This window comes from Nestor notabilis, unplaced genomic scaffold (genome assembly GCF_000696875.1).
Source record: "Nestor notabilis isolate BGI_N333 unplaced genomic scaffold, ASM69687v1 scaffold15725, whole genome shotgun sequence".
NCBI classification, from domain to species: domain Eukaryota; kingdom Metazoa; phylum Chordata; class Aves; order Psittaciformes; family Psittacidae; genus Nestor; species Nestor notabilis.
Window position 1 is genome coordinate 12,064 of NW_009930782.1, and position 21,003 is coordinate 33,066.

At 41.1% G+C, this 21,003-nt stretch overlaps 1 protein-coding gene across 1 annotated transcript in view; it reads right to left on the minus strand.

The window, feature by feature from the left end:
* Nucleotides 1-21,003, minus strand: part of VPS13B (vacuolar protein sorting 13 homolog B (yeast)) — a gene marked incomplete at its 5' end in the record, with an annotated part of 82,496 nt that overhangs the window by 2,791 nt on the left and 58,702 nt on the right. Inside the window, 6 exons of the mRNA XM_010015584.1 lie at nt 3,699-3,948; nt 4,594-4,696; nt 7,161-7,337; nt 13,924-14,094; nt 15,005-15,181; nt 19,580-20,403. Coding sequence (XP_010013886.1) covers nt 3,699-3,948; nt 4,594-4,696; nt 7,161-7,337; nt 13,924-14,094; nt 15,005-15,181; nt 19,580-20,403 — 1,702 coding nt within the window. The remainder of the gene's footprint in view (nt 1-3,698; nt 3,949-4,593; nt 4,697-7,160; nt 7,338-13,923; nt 14,095-15,004; nt 15,182-19,579; nt 20,404-21,003) is intronic.

Here is a 21,003-nt window from a genome sequence, read left to right on the forward strand (position 1 = left end):
ACACCTGCTCTTGCAAACCCATTCTTCATTCATCCCCAGGCTATATCCCACAAATACAACATAGTTATTCAGGAGGAAATATTAACAGCCCTTGGGTAGTCTTCCAAAGTAAGTGGGACCCTGCTTGCTTCCAGATGACTATCTGCAACTATCTACTTCTCCAGCCAGTTTCAGTTTACCTTATATTGTCAAGACAACACCACAAACTTGGAATTGTGCTTACTCTACTTTTTTTCCAAATGGGACTTAACATTGTCACTAAGTGCTTGAGCCCTCTAGTTTGAACAATCTTAACAGCCAGACCATTCGATGAATCAAAAGTGAGTCAAGAGTTGCTTAATGCACCTGCAAGAGGAATCTTAAAGAGATGTGCTGTCATGCTACAAGGCCATATTTTTGTGATAAGAAATCCAGAATTTTTCCAAAATTCATCCCATTACAGCCTATAAAGAATAAGCCTTCAGCAATTCTAACTCTACAGTAGCTACAGCACCTTTGTTGTGCAGTTCAGATGTGTGTGGCACTGGGGGGCTGCTTTGTGCACACTGACTCTGGTGCTTTAGGGTTTTTTTCACTGCTTTGAAAAATCCAGAGACTGGTTTTCAGCTCCAGCCTTATGATAACATGTAGCATTATCATGGAAACCCTGTTGCAGAACATCACAAAGAAATTCTGGAATATCTGAAATTTCAGGGGCATTTTTTTTTTTTTTGTTGTCTTCTTGACATTGAGAGCTGTACCAAGAGCAGCTGGAAGAACAGGCCTTTTGAGTCTGATATCTGTCTGGAAGCAAGCAGTGTCTCAATTACTCTGGAAGATAAGCCAAGTACAATTAATGCTTCCCTTTCAATAACAATGTTGTCAGTGCCAGAGTTTTCAAGATTCTATCCAGGCTATTCTTAGCCAGATGGATTAAGATACATACATTGTGGAAACGAACAAGCCATCAGGCAAACCTGTTGCTGAACAAGTCAAAATATGCTCTATAACATCTCTGGTGATCACAGCTGTAGAATAACTCATGTTTTGTTTCCTAATAGTTCCAAGAAGCTGAGGAGAAGGAAGGAAAGAAACTGGTTTGGGCAGAGCTGAAACAAAACTTTTGGCAATTATTTTTGCGAGCAATAACACAAAAAGGTGGATTTTTATAATGTTGAAACTAAATGGTTCAATCTTTGACTAAATCAGTCAGAAAAATAGACACAACTTACATTTGGTAACATTACCTCCATTTTGCTAAGCTCGTCATAATACTTTGGTTGACCTGACTGGGCATTTTCCAGCTAAAAATTCTGGCCATCTTCACTAATGTAATCATGTACAGATGTGCCTGCACTTCAGCTGAGGGCAGCTTCAGTACAACAGGATGGCCACCATTAACAGTTAGGTCTGTTTAGGTGTAGGTCTCCAGCTCTGAGGCTGCTCACTGCAAGTCACAGCATGCTGCTCCTAAGGTTCCTTTTCCTAATCACATTCTAAGAGCTTTTAGAAGCTCTTGTTGGGAAGCTCCCACCAGCACCAATGCTGCACATAGCAGTGCAAGCACCACAGAAAGGAAGCTACTAAGTATGACATTTCCCAATCCACTAAGTAATAAACTACATTAAACTTTATATAAAAGAATATTAGTTTAAGTAATTGGTAAAACTTTATGAAGCTTTTGGAATCTTTTCTTGTGTAGCTGCCTTAGCATAAAAAAAATTTAAACTTTCTTATTTTTGCTTGCCTTACTTTCAACTGCTCCTCCTTATAGCACATTTCTTTCTTTAGATTTTCACACAAATTTCAGCAGCAGCAGCTGCATTCTGAAGGAATATTTTGCCAGGTCTGTTTTGTACAGTATCAGTCAGCTTTTGCTGTTCTGTCATCACTGACTTTGCACAACTGGGGCACAGGCACCCTTCACTGCTTGTGACTTGTCATACATTTTCACTGCACTCCCAGGAGCCTGCATCAGCAAAAGAGATCGTGTACTGAGGCTGGGTGGCTCAAAGCTTACAGCTCCTGGCACTGCCGGAGTAGGATTCCCATATTTCTACCCAGAACTTCAAAAAACCCCATGTATTTGGTCCAGGGCCTCCAAAGCAGGTCCCATTTACTGTTCGCACTAGCATGTGAATATGGGAACACTGGGGTCTGCACATGCCACGTAAGGTTGCACTGTGCATGTACTGGAGCCACTTGCCTAGAAGTCCTGTACATTCCCAGCTGCAGCAGTGATGGGGACTAGAATTAGGCTCCCTGTCCCTCACCTTCCCTTCTCCCAAACAGGCAGCCCTTCTGCCTCATCACCCTCTTTCAGCAACCTTTTGGGCAAGCAGCCCTAACTCCAGAGCAGTAGCTTACTCCTCACCCCTTGGACAACCAGATACAAAGACAGACAAGAGCCATCACACTACAGCCTAATAAAAAAAGATTGGGCTGGTGCTGAAGTTAGGGTTACGATGGGTTGAGTGCATCGAATGCCTTAGGGAGAACAAACTGTATTCCTCTTCCCTCCAGGACAGTAGCTCTGGACTGAGCACGATAGTCTGGATTCAGTCTGATTTGTGCCTCCAGCAACCACTCAGCACTCGGGGATAAAAAAAGCTGAGCTTCGCCCACCTGCATCAAAATTTTGTGTAGTTTTGTGGTGAGAGAAGGCAACTTCAACAGCACTCTGTGAGACTGAGGTTAGTGGAAAGACAATACGTGTAAATAGAGAATTCACCACTAAGAAAAGCTTTCACAAAAGAAATCTAAGCACTGCCATGACACAGACGAATCCTTGTTGTGCTGGAATCAATGGCAAAACTCTTCAGTGACTTCAGCGAAGCTAGGATGTTACTGAAGGTGCTGAAGCCTCCCCTCCTTTTTGGCACACCTCATGCTTTATGGGGTGTTACCTGTTCTTTTCTTGTATTTGAAACAGAGAAATTTCTGGTATAGCAGTCTATGAAATACCTGCCACAGTTTTAGAAAAACAACAACTGGGATATGTGTGTTTGCTTTTGAAATGATCTCTCATATGATTCCACTTGAGAATTTAACACAATAAACATTGTTTCCCGAAAGTGTAAAAATATAACATTCTTCTACCATTAAAAGAAGATAATTCATCCAAAACCTCAGTATTCCAATGGCTTAGAGACCTTTCAATATGCAGATGAAGGATTTGTGCTCTTACTGGCAAACTCTTGGTGCATCCAACCTCAGCAAAAGAACTGATTCATTTTAAAGTTAGCATTTGCAAAAGAAGGAATATCTAAGCACGTAAATACAGCCATCGGCCAAGCAAGACCACTGCACTGGAAGTGGCAAGGTAAGAAACATGCTGAAAGGAGCTGTTAGATTTCACAGAAGAATAAAAGGAACTGTTCTCACTGTGACTTTGTAGGCACAGGCAGCCTGTAACTTGACAAACAATAAACAGCTTGTGCACATGTACTTGTGAGAACCTCTTCAGAAAAGAGATGGTGCTTACCAAGAACCCAGACTTCCTCTACGTTATTGCTGTCACAAATATGAAATGTCATGATCAATAAGAGGACAGAAGGGAGAAGACTAAGGTCAACCATGAGGTGCATGCAAACAGCAGGTCTCCTGGTTTGGCACTGAGACCTCTGGCCTCCCGACCCAAAGGTGAGTATGCCCACTGCTAAAAGCCTCATCATCGGTGTAACTTTATCTTCCAAAAAAAATCCTACTCAAGTCTTTACCTCCAAATCAGAAGGCACTCTCTCTTGTTTTAGCTGCACTTTCAGCAGGTCTTTTTGCTGATCATCTTCCAGACAATCTATTTCAGTCACAGGGAATGCTTGCTGTTGTGTGTCTTCGCTGATGCTGACCACAAAGAGTACCTCTGAGGTGAGCAGCAAGCAGCCTTCATGCTGCTGGCCTGATCCACTCACTATCATGACGTCTAAGGCCATATGGACCTCTGGCCTCCCCAGAGATTGCAGCATTTTCCTGCATTATCAAGGGGAGGGTGGAGGAGGAGGAGAGGAGGAGAAGAAAAAAAAAGTAGTCAGTGTTATGCATTGGCTCCTCCAGGACTTCTTTTGAACACTTAAGCCTGCAGCTATCATCTACAAACTGTAAGCCAGGGAGTATTTTTCAAATCTCCATTACTGAAAGATGTAAGACTTAAGATCTAGAGAATGAATGTGAATGTTACTTATCAAAACTCCTTAATCTTTCACTGCAAAATTGGCCTAATAACTGTGCTAGGTCAGCCTATTTCCCATCCTAATAGAAAAATTACCCTGAGAAGTGGCTTACAAATTCAGCACAGAAAATAAAGCTATCTTCACTAACAGCTGTTTCTGGAGATGTGCAGTATTTTTCTTGGGCTCAGTGCAATGATAAATAAGTAAGAACTCACTGAATGCCATTAAATAAAGATCAGCTCTGTAGTTCCAAAGCTGGAAGCAGATCAGCAGCCCATCATTTGCAGATTGGGTTTCTATGCACTACCTTTGTGTTTAATGTTCCTAAACAAACTGCCATAACTCAGCCTTTCCTAGGGAAGCAGCCTGTTAACTTGACCACATGCCAGAACCTATTAATAAACAATGTGGATGTAAAAATGAGCAAGTGTCTAAATAATTTTACCAGACGTATTTGACGTGGCTATTTGGAGCCTGCTCAACACGTTGATCATCTGGATGAGAGCGCTGTTTGGGAAGCTGAGAAAGTCCAGCTCCGTGCAAAATACCTGTGGTAAGAGAATGTAAGTTTTTTAGTAGTTGTTTTCTACAAAACAGTTACGTGTTGCAGTGATGTCATCTGTTTAGAGCAGTTCATAAAATAGTGCAGATCCAAAATTCTGTCACATCTTTGAAGCTGTAGTCAAGATAATTCATTAAATATTACAATGCAAGAGTTGTGCACTTAACCCCAGTGTTCTTGCATTAGCAGGAAACAAAAAAACCCACTGTGTGTTCTAAAAACCAGCCATACACTTGCAATCAAGAGAAACACAATGCTCCTGAGAGCCATCATTTCAGAGTAGGATTGGACACATCACTTAGTATTTATTTAGAAAACATCAAGACCTTTGTTAACTTTCTTGCTTAATATTAAAATGCTTCCATATACGTGTCATGATTGGTACAAATTAGAAGGCAAGTTTGCCTAGATACTGTACTTAAATATTCAGTTCTTAATCCAGCTGTTAAACACAGATCCATACACATTTATGAGATCTCCCAGGGCATCTGGTTTATTGTGAGTTCTTCTTAATGCCAGCACAGAACAGAGACTACAAGCAGCAGTTAAACAGGTTTCTAAACAGACTATCCAAAGCGGAAGATGATACGGTATGCATGCTTTCAGATAGCCTGGAAACTTTTAAAGATGAGGTATGGTCACCAGAAAGAATGAGTGAGTTGCAAAAAAAACCAACAAACCAACAAATTAAGTAGTTTTAAAAATTTTACAAGGCAGACAGGAAGTAGGTTATGCAGCAAGCACTGCAGTGAGGCAGCTCAGTGTAAAGTTACTCTTTAAATAAACAAAGACATTTTCTTTTGTCTAATTAAGCATTCCATGGAAGCAAAAGGCATTTTTGCATAAGGGTGTCAATAACTCAGATTCCTTTTTACACAATGGATAATAATTTAAACAAAACATCAGCACTGAAAAAAAAAACCCCTCAAATTTTTAGCACACATGTTGATGGTAATACTTAAAAGCAGCATCCCAGTTGTAACAGTTGGCTTACCGAGGTTCTCAGCATTATGTGCGTGAAAATGTTATTTACAGATGGAGAAAGAGAGAACATGTGTTTATTTCTGTGTGGTCCCCCACCCCTTGATCCCCCCCAAGAGGCGCGGTCCCATTTCCAATCCAGTTGTGGGTAAGAGTTACTTGAACTCTGTGTGTTTTCCTCTCACGCACTGTCAGCTATTATTGATACAGTTTTTATGTTTTTTCCTGGCTAACTCTTTTCGTCACATGCTCATGGAAAACATGATGTCTCATATATCTTATCTGCCATGAAAAGTGTCCCTCTACTGTTACGAGTTTCTTGATAAAGACTGCAGCAGAATTAAATCTACAAAGAATAATGCTGAAGGCAGCAAAACCAACACACAGGCAGCCAGCAACAGACTGAAGTTTCTGATTTTACTGATAACAGGTTTTACACCTATGGGATGCATAATTCAGGAGAATGGTTATTATTTACACTCATACAAACAAGATGATTTGAAAGAACTGTAATAATTGTTTCATTATTTCTTTAAATATATTGCTTCACGGAATGAGTTCTGCATGTGATGGGAAGCGTGGAAACAATATCCCAAACTTAAGACCTGGGAGAGCTACTCATATTCTAATCAACATCACAAACATAAATATTGCTAGCGATTAAAGGTTTAAATCTTCAAGATTTATCCTGTGTAATTAGTGAAGCAAAATTATTGACACATTGTTCTTGTATCAACAGGTCTCCAGGCTTTTCTTTCCTGACACCCCCACCCCCTTTTAAATATCCAGACCAACAGCTTTGATTTATGGATACTGGAAACAAAGAAATTAGTGTATTTTGTTATTTTATTTTTATCCTTTACAGTTTTTGGTCATTCAGAAGTATTCACATCAATTTGAAAGGATTCATCACTGCTGCCACAAAGTGCTCAGTCTAGCTGGAAAACCCACCTCTGGTTGTTGAAAGGTTACTCGTGTCTCCAAAACCAGGACTGTCTTCTCACACCTCTGCAGTTTAAAGGGGATGCTCCCACTACATGATTCACTCCTTTCTCCCAGGAACATAACTCTCTCTTTGCATAGAGATAGCACAACTCTTTCCTTGCCATAACAAAGCAATCTCAAAATAACACTCTAATTGGGTATAGCGTTGCTTTAATACTATGTCAAAAGCTCTTTTGTAAGCACATATGTTTCTGTAACTAATTCTACTGTATTCCAAGAATTACTTCATGCTTTCTGCATTCTGTGTTGCTGTGGCCATACAACACTGATCAGTAACACAAGAGAGAAGCACAACCGGATGGCTTTTAAGAAAACCAGCACAACATTTATAACTACTCAGCAGTGGCATTTATAACCTTTCTCTAAGACATGCAGCTACTGAGCCAGGTAAGAAAGACACAGCAGGTTGTACCTGGAAAGCATTTTAAAATTTAAATGGAGATGTTGGAAATACAGAAACTCACCATAACCTGTCTGGGAGACAAGCTCAGCTGCTCCTCCAATGGGCTTTGTGAAGACCCCCATGATTCCTTTCCCCACACCCGAGATGACGCCCCTGGCTTTATGCCCAGCTGAAGCTTGGGCCTCAGATACTCGCTGAAAATTCCTTATTGGCTGATCCACGATCCCAGCAATTGCACCTGAAAAAACAGGAGTCCCCAGCAATTAGTGAAGATTAATATCCCAGATAAGAGGAAATCTTACTGCTGGACGTGAATGTTGCTTGGCTTACAGACTGTACCCCACTCTTCTTATTACAGCTATTTAGCATGTAACCAATTAGCTAAACAGTACCTTAGCTTCAGTTTAAGATAAATCTCAACTTCCTTTTTTTTTTAAAACATATTTTACTTTTCAAACATTCAGATCACTTAACCTGACAGTATGTTTTCATCTTTCAACTACTTTCACTAAATGCTTTTGCTGAGTTAGTTTAATTTAGCTCATTTTATGTAGCAATTCTGAAAATGCTGGGCTTGGAATAAAGTCCACCAGTTTTAGAAGACCAGAGCTGCTATGGAAATGAGATTTTCATATAAGCCTGAGATTGACTTCATGAGAATAAAAACTGCCTGCATTCAATACATCATTTTTATATCCTCTTCCACTGCCAGAATTGTTCATAAGCTAATGCAACTTTTGATATATTACTAAGATTAGCAGAATTAGACTTTGAGACTTTTTGTTACCATTTTGTGAAAACGATCATATTTTACGTTAATGTGCATGGGTCAAACTTTTACAAGTGACACGGTGACCTTCCCAGCTTTTAGTATCAACAGAGAACTCCGACTCAAATCTTCCTAAATGTAAACAGGTATGCGAGGTGGTACGTTTCTTTGATCTTGAGTTTATGCTAGCCACTTAACCACAGACGTGTCTCTAGTTATTGCAATTTTGATAGATAAGCTATTTGGAAATCACTAAGAGTACAAGGATTGGACAAAGTGACATCAGTTAGGAAACAGTCTGCCTGATCTGAGGTTTTCTGCTCAGTGAAAAGCAAGTTTGCAGGCTCCTTGGTACCTTCAGCTGCCAATATCAAGATAAAACAATTATTTAGGGAGTAGGACCCAGTATCACCTTGGTAACCAGGCATTTTTACTGCAACCCAAACATCTTTGAAGATTCGGCTTTGTATGTGGAAGCAAATCCAGGCATAATTCCACAGATTCGGACAACCACAGCTGAGGTATTTGGCCCCATGTGTTTACCAGCGTGAAATGCACTAGTCAGCTAGCTGCTAACCGGTTTTCAGATGGTTTTAGTTACTGTTACTGGATAAACGGAGAAGTTGCTGACTTTGAATAACAAGAACTAATATCATACTTGTACACTGGTATTCTGTCCAAAAAAAAAAAAAAAGAAAGAAAAAGACAAGGATGAGAAGCAGCACACATTTCCCTAAATCCCTGTCCCTGGGATACTATCTATCGGCAATTCAAGAAACTTGCATCCCCTATAAATGCCTCCCTCTCTTAGAGAGATTGCTTCCAACTTCCACATAGTGTTTCCCCAGAATATGCTGGTCTATTTTTAATGTGATACCCAGCTTTTATTGAGCTCCCTCAGTGAAGCTGAGCATGCAGCTGAACATTCACCCTGTGGACCACAAAGGCCATGAAGCTTCCTCAATGCCATGCCATGGAAATGATACAATATTCAATTCAATTCTGTTTCATTAGTACTCACCAGCTGCTCCTGCTGCTCGGCTAAAATAATACCCCAACACGACACTACACAATTGGGATTGTTCATCTAGTCTTTTCTTTTGTACAATTGTGATGCATTTGAAGACATAAAACAATACTTGGTGTTCTGCTAAGTTACAGTATTACATTACCCTGTGACCTCCGTCACCCTATCTATTGAGGTCATCCACAGCAACTGCACTTTCAGAACAGAAGTTATTGCCTTATTAAATGTAATCCACCTAAGTCCTAGCACTAGTAAATTATTTACTGCAATACACTTGAGCAATGTTATAAGGTAATAATAAATAAGAGTCTACTCCAAAGGACCTGTGGTATGCTCCAGGCACTTCTCAGCTGGAATTAGGCCCAGAGGACAAGGAAACAGAATGGAAACTACTGTGACTGTGTTATATAATGTTATTTATATAGTATCCCAAACAACATATAGCTTAATTAACCAGTTGTTTACTACTTCCACACTTTCTGTTATTCTGCCATTTAACGCATGCTCTGAACTCATCTGTGAAGCCATTGCCCTTTTGTACCTCAAATCCTTTTGCAAGTCCTGTCTTTCTACCTGCAAAAAATGTAACCAATGATGTTCTCCTCTCTCTCTGCTCACCCTTTGTAACCTCTCATCTCAAACTGCAACCCACTGACAACTCATTCATGTGCTGTTGCCATGCCCATAAATCACATAATAAGCTATAACATTACTCTTTCATTCAAGAGTGGCTGGCCCTACCGCCCTTTCATGGGGAGGCTGGATATGTGTCGCTCCTTTCCTGGGTGCATCATGTGTGGGCAAAGGAGAAAAAACCCTTAAAAAGGTCAAAGGCTTAGCAACCTCAAAACTGACAGCAGTGAGAAAATGATGACACACATGTGAGGTTCACTGCATCTCCTAGCACCAGGAACTACGTGAAGCAGATGTGGCTTCTTTCTTTAGAACATAACGTTAGTGGTAGCAGCGCCATGCTGGATGGGCTTACCACAGAAGGTCTCTCCCCCAAGATTTCAGTAGGGTATCAGAGAAGCACAATCTGGAGGCAGCTATGGTGTCCTACTGCTGTCCCTGTCCCTTCTCTGTAATGTCCTTTGCCCATTATTAGTTTTTAAATGAAACCATTCTCCATTTTTATTTTCATTCCCTACCCTAGGCATTTAATTTTATATGCGTGTCCACATATGTACACACAGATTATGTATGTATAAAGAAAACCTCAATAAAATTAAACACCAAAGCAGCAAAACAAAAACATATTCTACCATTACTGGTCAAAGAGGTTCCAGCAACACCAAAACATCTGCTAAACATCAGATGGGGTGCACTCTGGTTAATACATGTTGCTCAGTAACCATAAAAAAGATACTTTGATAACTACAAAATTCAGATAGTTCAGAGTATATCACTGTATTACTTCAAGAAGAATCTGATTACGGGCAGCAACTGGTTTGCACGCAGACTGACAGCCTTTGGTAAACGTAGCACGGCTTACAGAACTTGGCAAAGCCCAGTTTGTTTGTGACAAACTCTTTCAGACCAAGAAATAATTGGGAAAAGTCCCCCACCAGCAGAAACTGGCCATGCGTTGCCACGAAGCTGGAACATAGCCAAGCTGAAACCATTTTGCTTCCTTTTCTTTTCTCTGTTGTCCTTCAGGATTGCTGCAAGTGTTTCATACTGAAAATATGGCTGAAGCCTTGTCTCATCACAGCAAACATCACATAAAAATACAGCTAAAAGGAAAGAGCACCTCTTGGTGTGCATTAATATATCTCTAGAATTAGTGTGTGGAATAGCACACACCTTCAGAATTAGCACTGGCTTTTAGTATCTGGCTTGTTAGATAGGCAAACGTAGAGTGGCTCTGATTCAGTGATAGCTGCACAGCAAGAACAACAACCACTACCCTCAATATCAAAAATTTGAACTTCCGAAATCCAGGCTTTACCTTCTTTAGCAGCACAGTTACACTGTCAGTCACTATTACTATCAGTAATAGTAACTTTTCCCAAACACAGGCAGGAGTAACTGAAATGTGGAGCATTTTTGCAATTGTGAAAAATGGCTTTTCTATTAGTTGTTGTCAGCTTTTTGGTTATTCTCAAATGCTCAGCTTCCTAAAGGGAGCTACTTCAATATGGTATTTTCACTAGGACCAGTAGTTGAAAACAAAGCTTATAGTTTCCATATCCTCTTTTATACAGTTATAAATTATTATTTTAAAGCTTGACCCCGTCAGGCAAAATGCAAAAGACAGTTCCTTGGTGGGGAGTGCCAATGATCTAAATATTTTAAATACAATTCCACTGCATTTTTGTCTAATCATATAAAAGAAAAAACACACCTATCCATAAGCTTTTGCTTATTTTCATGCATAAACATTACTAAAGTGATCCAGAAGTCTCCCTCAAACTAGAAAAGAAGATGACAATCAGCCAAAGATAACAACCAAATCAAACAACACCCTGACAGTGCTTGAGTCATTTAAAATGAGACAGGACAAAGCACTTAAGAATGTACCGCAGGGAACAACTTGCACTGAGGAGGATACAAGAGTACGTTCAGTAAAGCACTTAAGCATGTGCTCAAGTGAATCATGGCCACCATGAGCCAGATTTTCAGAAAAATCAGAAATGCAACTCTTCCTCTTGTGTAGATAACCACAATGTATCAGTGAACTAAGGGCTCGTACATGCCTGTGCCCAGGCGTGAAATCTGCATTTGCAATTCTTAAAGCTGCTTGCCTGAGTCAGATGGCTTTTACAAACATGACAGTCCTGTGACTATCCCAGAAATCATTTTCACATGTCTCAATTCTTGCCAGTAGGAAGTCATAGAAATTATGGCTTTAAAAGGTCTTGCTCCCTGCGTTCCTGTGCTCATCTGAACTCTTCACCATTGTGAGGGAAAATCCGATAGCAGTTTCGTTTTGTTATGTATGAAGAACCTGGAAGTATTTTTAGAGTAAGCATCTTCATGTTTACTCGGAACACGGTGGTGAAAGAAAGCAGTACAGTGATACCTCCCCTTCAACTACGACTGTTTCCTGGGGGAAGCCACAATATTCTTTAAACTAAATGGTCAGGACAGAAACAGCTTTCTGATGTGTTTGTAAAATCTGAAATGTAGGTCTATTCATAATTTAGGTCTCGACACAATTTACATGAATGCTGCTGTGCATACAAAGAGAACATGCCTTTTAAAAATCAGGTTTAAATAAAAATAATTATTCCTGATACAAATTCAGTGGAATATTTCCAGTTCTTCCCTTAGTGAGAGGTCCCACATTTGTCGAGTCTGTATACACAGTATCCGTAGCTATTTATCTGGGTGCTTCAGTGCCTCCACTGCTAAGAACGGACGTATCTAGCAGGCAGGAATCTAGTAACGGCAGGAGTAAGACCAAGATCCTAGCTTGCAGAGGAGCACTGTTTTAAGTGCTAGTATGAAGTTCTAAGCTTCTAACATGAAGTCTGATTTCCTAGGAACTCAGAGACACTGAAATTCTAACTCTTTTTTTCTGGTTTTGTTTTTAACTCGGGCATACTCCGGCGGCAAGAAAAGCCTTGCGCGCAGGGAAGCACAGGCACAGTGTATTTTTTGCATGCATGGTACAAGTTCCTGGCTCTCCTGAACAGTAGAAACTTTGCCTTGTCACAGCCAAAGCAACAAAGTTTTGCTCTTCAGGCTATATAGCTGATGCTTCTAGTCCCAAAGGGCTCTGGTGTGTCATTGAAGGGGACAAACATCACTTTATCTCACTGTTTTATTAATAACTGAGCCAAGATCACCAAACCATTTCACCAGCACATACACACCAGCTGACACAGTGCTTCTAAAAGTGTAATCTTTCATCCAGCTACTCAACCTGACTGCCCTTAGCCCAATAAAACAAGAAGGGAAAATAAAACCTTCCCCCAAGTGCCTTTGATTTGCAATACCAGTAACAGCTTACTATTGGGAAAGTAGCTACTAATACATAAAATTTCTCCTTTATATACATTTCTCCCAGGACAGTTGCTTGCTGCTTTACAGGCATTAGCAAATGACAGTGCTTCACATCATTTGATGTTATTGCTCAAAATAATTTCCAGTAACTTAACCCAAACTTGTAACATTTTTACCACTTCCTCTTTGGGGCTTTCAGGGTTGCGGTTGCAAATTTGGGAGTTGTGTACACTAGTGAAGATTATGAAAGAGGACAAATCCTTTCAAGCTTCAGCTCTCCTAACCTTTTGCACTGGACTGCTTTTGGTCACTTTGATCTCGAAGGGATTCATACTCTTTAATACATACTGAGGAACTCTGCCAAACAATACAGTTCTGCATTCCTTTGCTGTGTGACAAGTAGAAGAAACCTAGAAAATACAGCCCCTTACTGCAAAAGTTCTCTCAGAGATTTTTTCCAGTGTGGGTTAGTTTTCAAATTTTTAGGTATTATTTTGAAAAGGCCAGAGTAATCTTCACTTCTAACTAACCAAACCACTTGGCTACAGTGAATACAGTTACACTGAATCAGGATGATCTGGGTCTTTTTGTAAAAGCAGAATTTCTCACCAAAGCTTACTTAACATCTGCACTAAGTTCAAGTGGTTTTCAAACAAAACCAAGAATCCCCGATATCAACAGTGCAGCAAAAACAAGCAGGTTTGGAAGGCATTCCTATAACTCACTGGAAAGTAAACATCAGCATGATGACGTCTTTGTGCTTAGTTACAAGTCACCCTGCCCTGTGCAGAATTATTCTTTTCTACTTAGAGATGCATCACGTACCAATGAAAATATTTTGCAAAGAGAGTGCAAACTCATTCTATATCTGCAATTATTTTATCAGCAAAAAACATACACAAAAGCCACTAAACCTTGATAAAAAGAAACAGTATCTCATATACATGCCGTGAGGCTGATTCACAAGAAAACACCAAAATAAACAGAATTTGCAATTATAACTCACATGTAGAAAAGGCTGGTGAGCAGATCAGGAAACAGTATCATCACTCAACTTGATATTTAATAGTACGTTACCTAGAAGGCTAATGCCTAAACGAGAGAGCCCCTGTCTCAGTCCTTCTCCCAGGCTCTCTGGAAGCTGCCTTCTCCATTCTTCTTGTCTGTTGTAATGCTCCTCATCCAGTGACAGCCTATCCATATTCCGAGCAAGACTTGTTGCCAGATTGGTAATTGACGTCAGTGTACCTAAATACATGGAGATATACATTTGGGTCTGGATCAAAATGCTTTAATTTAAAACATGGAGGCGTTCTATGCCTCACTGCAATACTGAGCTTATGAGAACAGCAAGTCAGCTGAAAAGTCACCCATGTGTAACAAGCTTTACTATTTGTTAAGCATCACCACACTGCTTCTACAGTCCACGTCATGCCTTTTACATTAGCCTACACCAGGTTTGCCTGTCCAGTGGGAACAGCAGGACATGCAAACATCCTTCCCTAGGTCCCAAACTTCTGTAGGGCTGACCCAAAGGGAGGGGGTGGGTGTGTGTGATGGAAAGGTGAACAACTATTTACAGGAGGAGCTGGGGAGGAGGTGTCCTGAGGGACCCCCCCGGGAGGAGCAGCAGGGTCCCGCTGGGGTCTCTGCAGGCGGCAGAGCCACGCGATGGCACTGTTTGTACAGACTTTGCAACACAAAAGCTGCTCCTGCTCTCAGGCCAGCCCAGCCCCGCTGTCAAAACCCATCCGCACACTTACACAGCTATGACAACTGTATCTACTCTTTTTTTTTTCTAAAGGAATAATAAATATGATGAGGCGACAGAATGTAGAATTTCTGATGGTCAGCAGAAGTACAGAACACCTTTAATATTTCTGCAGTTATCACATGAAATACCGGCTGAGCCAACCTCCATTTCCCACTGGGAGGTTTAAAATTCTGAAGTTTCTGAAATGTTCTTATGCACTGTAGTTAAGCGGTGATCTGTTTAATACATATGATGTTATATGTGAGCTTTGTTACCCTCCCAGCACTTCGCTGCAGCCTAGCAAGCCAAACAAAGCTGCAAGCAATACTGTTTAAAACTTTAACACATCCTTTAACAACGCCTGACAACAAAGCAGTAGTTGGAGCAACGAAGTGAAAGCTCTACCTTTGGAAATGTGTTTTACAAATGATGTCGTTCCTCTGGAAACTCCACTGACAAATGCTCCCGGGCCTCTGGTCAGCCCTTCATAAGGGAGCCTAAAGAAATCGGCTATGCCATTCCCGATGCTTCTCACCAGGCTAGCGGGGCTCCCAAGAATTTCCAGCGATCCGACAACCCAGCCTGTGTGGAAAAGCAAGACACATGTTACAGCTGCAAAAACTGCAGAAGAAGCAGTTGTGAAAAGGTTATTCCTTAATTATCTTTTTCACACTAGTATTCATTGCATTCTAACCTTCCTTTGAGCAAAACACAGGAAATAACTCATCCACTATGAATTCAGAAATGGCAATCTTTCATAGTTTGTAAATCAAAGAAATTCTTTTGGCAAACTCACAAATAGCTTTAGAATGACTTCCTTCCAGGAGCTTCCCGTATTTCTGCTAAAAGTGTGCTAGGGAGGTGGATGCTAGAGCCTCACAGCTACAGAGGGACGGGACTGCAAGTTCAGATCGCCGGGTCGGTTTTAGACGCTCTAAGGCAGCATGGTGATTTCACATCCTTATAGAACTGTGACAGGGAGTTTACACTGCTACAATGTACTGCTTTACGGGAGTGTGAAGGTCAATTGCTCGATGGAGTGTTAGCAAAGTGATGCAGATTTTTGACAAGTGCTTAAGAAGTTATTTTAAATCCACCCCAGCCCTTCTAAGATGATCATTTTCTTTCAGAGCACAGTGAAAGCCAGACAAATGTCTTCTGCTCAGTACAGTTGTGTAAACAGCAATGACATCTACATGCTGATTAGGTTACTCATAGGGGAGTATTCCTTATGCATATCCCAGGAGAAGTATCTGCAGATCTGGTTTCCTATATAAATGCAGGGTTGCCAGCAGCTTGCTGGATGGCCAAGCGCACAGCAATCTGTTGCTGGAAAGCTGTTTGCAGGTCTTGTCTTTCTCAGGCTGGTTGGCAGCAGATTTATTAGGGAAATAGTGCTGCATAACTTCTTTTATTTTTCAGCCCTGAGAGAACGATTCAGAAATGGCAATAAACTTTAAATGGGAACTGCCTGGTCTTTGAGCCTTGGCACCATGAATTCCAGCTGGTGCTGTCAGAATGACACAGGGTGTGACAGGGCTGGGACACTGAAAGATGGACAGACTGTCCTCCTGCTCTCCCGCTGAGGGCCCTTGATCTGCACTGCCCTCCTCACTCCCATCTCATCACTGCAAACTCCTGCTATCCAGATGCTTTTCTTGTTTTCTATTAGCCCCTCCCAGTCACTCCTGTGGAAGGCTGAATCATGAAACTGAACAGAAGAGAAAATGTTACTCATATGAAATGAATTAATCTCATACTATCATTCTAAGCTCCTGGAAAACCTATTATTCTTGTTGAATGTGTCCCACATTTCAGCTCTGGCAGGTTGAGAACTCTAGTATCTGTAGAATAAAAAGCGGACAGTAGACATAAGAGAGAGGGTGGGATGGACTACGAGAACGAAAACCAAGTACTACTGGCAATGCAACAAGGGAGGCGGCAACAAGCACTGTGACCCCGTGGTGCCTGCCCTGGAAAGGAGCATCCCCTGGTAGTCCCTCCCTGCCAGCACAGGGGAAGCCAGTGCTCAGGCTGGGCCTGTACTCCTTCCTTGTAGTATTTTTAATAAATTATCTTTGCCACTGTGTGAAGTGCTGAAAAGCTGGAGGGGTGGGGAGGTGTGTACACATGGAAGAGATGTTCTTTCTGCTTTCTCAGATCAATAATGTTAAAATAATCCCTTACAGCCTTTTTTTTTTCCACCCTCTAAATATTCTTGTCATTCCTTGTCCTGAGGTGGTGTGATTCATGTGATGCAAAGGGGCTGCACGACACCACAGCTTAGTGCCTTGCTGCCCTCCGACACCCCCAGCAGACACTGCCAGGCTGGAACACAGGAGACTCCAACTCCACTCACCTGTTTGACCAGCCAGTGTGTTCGGGAATTTAAACCACATTAAAAGCAGGCATGAAACCAGTTAAACAAAAGGCTGAGGGGTTGCCTGGTATCCTGGGGGTGAGCTGTGACAGTCTGGCCCTGGCTGGCGGGCAGCCAGTTTTGGGAAGCTCTGGAAGGCGCATGCTCACCCTTGGAGAGCACATGGGAGGAACACGCAACCTGCAGCAAGTGTGACCCTCCTTGGTCAACGTTCAGGGCAAACCAAACAGCTTGTCACTATCAGCATGGACCACCCAAACCAAGGAGGAAGGTGTGGGAATAAATTAGGAATAGGAGAGTGATGAATCAGGAATAGTCCCTCCATTTAAAAGCTCTGTGCTCCACTTTACTTTGCAGAAATATAGTATCATGTCAGGTTACCATTCCCCAAGGTATGCGTAGTAATTATGTCCACTAGTATGACTATATTAGCAGAGAACCACTGCATTTTCTTTATAGGCAACTATAGGGTTATATCTGGCTGATACCAGTGATATTTTTAAATAGAAGTTTATTAACTTTTAAATAGAAGCCAACTTAATTAGAAAATGATGGGAGATTTCCACTGCAAGGTTTGCTAATTTGAGACAAGCAATTCTAATCAGCATATCTGAACAAAACTCTCCAGCCCCACTCACTGCTTACAAGACACAGATTCTGGCCACTCCTTTGCAATACATGGGGCAGTATGATACACCCCCTTTAGAAGGCTGTGGGGTCAATCCTACCCTCTCCCATAGGGCAGCAATGATCCTTCACACAGCTAAGGGCAAAATGAGACTATAACCCGCTTGGAGCATAAGGCACAGCTGTGTGGGAATGCCATTTGTGCAGATGCTACAATGATTTATGCATTGGACAGTGGTGAGAAGCGGGTCAAATAACCCATCATTTTGCAGATTAATGTGGCTAAAAGGCAGGAGAATGAAGTCCTCTTCCACAGCAGATCAACCCAAGAAGTGTAACTCACCTGATGGTGAGTGAAGGTCTCAGGGTGCACAGACTATGTAAAGCTTTTTGCTTAATTTTTTTTATCTCCTTTTTAACTTTGTTGACACAGCCTCCTGACAAGTGTCACAAACTCTTCAAAATACAGCATCTTCTTTGCCCAAGCAAACATTAATCAATACAACTAATCATTTTAATCATAGTAACCTTTCAAAAAATACATTTTAGTTTTAGTGCTTGCAGTGTGGTTTAAGTAGTGACTAAATATATGCTTATGTATTTTCCTGAAGAGAAGTTCCACTGAAGCAAATCTTACTTCATAATATTTAAACCTGCTTGCTTTCAGCTGCATCATGAACCCAGGGCAAGGGGTGGCCTGTGCACTGCACACTGCAAGGGTAGCACCAGAGATGAGACCAAGACCAGGCTCAGGAATCCCTAACTCTCATATGTGCCTCACCTGGGATGTTGCAGATGAAAAGCCAGTATAACCCCAATATCCTGTTACAGTCCATCACAACTTGTATCACCACTCACAGGTAGTTGTGGGGAGAAACATTCACATTGGGCCATAGTTTCACTCTTAATTAGCAAGAAACTACATATACCCGTTTGTACTATGGGATTTGACTGTAAACCAAATCCAAATAAGTAGTAAAAAGAAAAACCTGCAAATTTTTGCAAGCAAAATAATGCAAGAAAATAATGAATCAGTGCACACTGTTCTGGTGCACAACTGTGAGAAAGACCAGATCAACATCTCACTATTTCTCTTTATAAATACCTGAAATGTATGTGTACTATTTTGGTAATTGTGCACAGAAATCAGGTCACAGCTATGCTTCTAGCACATCAGGATTCCAGAAAATCTGACCATTACTACTGCAGGAAAATAAATCCCATGTTTCAGTGTGGAGTACATTACTTATGTGTGATCATGGAGGAGCTTCCTCCTGTCCCAGGTAAAAATTCTGTTCTAGACTAAGCCATGTCAGAGAACAAATTTCATTATTTCTAAATTAATATTTATGGGAAACAGAATGTACCTGCTAACCTAATAGACTAATTGCTCACTATTGATGCTATATGGGAAAAAGCTAGTAACAGCAAAACTTCATAGTTCCTGGATCAAAGGACAACAAACATCTGTGTGCCAGTATAGCATGAAGGCTGTATGAAGAAAGACAGATTCCTAATCATAAACTGTAACCAAAAGGACTTTTAACAACAAAAACACATTCAGGGCTATAATTTACTTACGAATGCAGAGCAACATGCTGAATAATTTGATTAAATATAGTTTTGGGGAGTTTATGTGAGGAATGTGGGTTGGTTCTGACTAGTGCTATAATATAAAATGACAAAACCTAAGCCTGCTACAATACATTTTTCTGCTGTGTTCAGGGTTTCGTAAAGCTTTCAGGTGGCTGGCTAATGTTTAGCACAACCTTACAAACCTTCACTGTGTCTGCTCAGCCATTTTATTTCCCTGCTGTCGTATGACAGAACATGAAAGGTGTCTGAAAATATCATTATCAAAGAGTGTCTGAGGAAAACAATAACGTATGGTTAACATCGAGGTTATTCGGCTTGAGACACAGTCACAGAATCCTGGTACCTAATAAAAATGTTACAGGTTGAGAAGTACTGACCTGCTCGGAAAAGTGCTCCAGCAGCATAATGCATGGCCAAGGCATGGACAAGTTGCCTGGCAGTGGTGAAGATGGGTCCTCGCTCAAACACAGAGAAAGAGAGAGGGGTATGATCTGAGGCTATATATAGTTTCAATGAAGCATGAATACTGACAAGGAGATTAACAGGTTGTATTGTTAATTTTCGTAGCTTCACTGGCTTGACTAAAGCTCTCGCATGCTCTCTCACTTGTTCAGGCAGCATCAGGGTAGTATCTGAAGTATTCACGGATTGAAAAGCGGTTTTGTTTTCTGGAAGATACGTATCAAACAAAGTCTTAATGTAGTAAACAAAAGTGTCTTCCACATACAGCCTAGCTGGTTTGAGTTCAAAGCTGAGGTCATTTATGTGAAACATGAAATTCTCTTCCTCAGAAAAAGCAATGCAGAGTTTTATAAAACAGTTTTCCTTATAGCTTTCCAAATCTTTGTTACAAACAATGAGGTTGTTCACTCTGGACCACTGCACAGTCTCATTTTTCTCTCCTTGGCACAGCAGGACTGCAAAATGGAAATTGGATTTGCTGTACAACTGATTGTCTAGTTGCAAGTCTTCACAATACACTTGGAGACTATGAAATTGTGGGAGGCCTTCCACGGCGTCCCGCTGGAACTCCTGCGATAGGGGTCTCAGGTAGCTGGTGGCTGGGGCCATGTGGAGGAAAACGTGGTCTGCTGTGAGACGCAGAAGTTCAGATGACACTTTGTGGTTTGTAATATCATCAAATGCGGCAAGACTTAACTGACAGATGAACATTTTCAGTGATAGGGTCTGCTCTTGACTTCTAGGCAGGAAGGAAAAGAAGTTTTGTTACTTCATGTACTTTGAGTTCACCCAGCATCTTGCTTTCTAGAAAGTTGTCAGGAGAGATGTTCTCTATAATACATGGGAAACTCATCATGCAAGTCCTGTTACTGTTAATGGGATCTGGCAGCTTCAACCACCACCATGGATAACACCCAGGAGGTCTTCTAAGAAATCAGGTATTTCCACCTATGCCAGGTTTCTCTTTCTTTCTTATCAATCAACAGGACAGGAACATCTCTATATAAACAGTAATTTCCTTTTTTTTTTTGCAGCAGAGCCAGATATTAAAGCAGACAATATGACAATTTTCTGATAATTCACATACGGCCTCAGATGTTACAATATTTTCTGAGTGTCACTACTGAAGGTTACAATTATGGATAATTTATTTCATGTCACATACAGTGAGTATCCTCCAAGGAAGCCACCACAGCACTGACAGCCTCCCTCCTCCAGTGTTAACTGTCCATTGCCAAGTTTAACTAGCAAATGGGCTATTATGTACTGCTGATGACCAGTTTCTTGGGGATTAATACTTAATTACAGTGCAAATAAAACCAGTACAACAAATTCCACT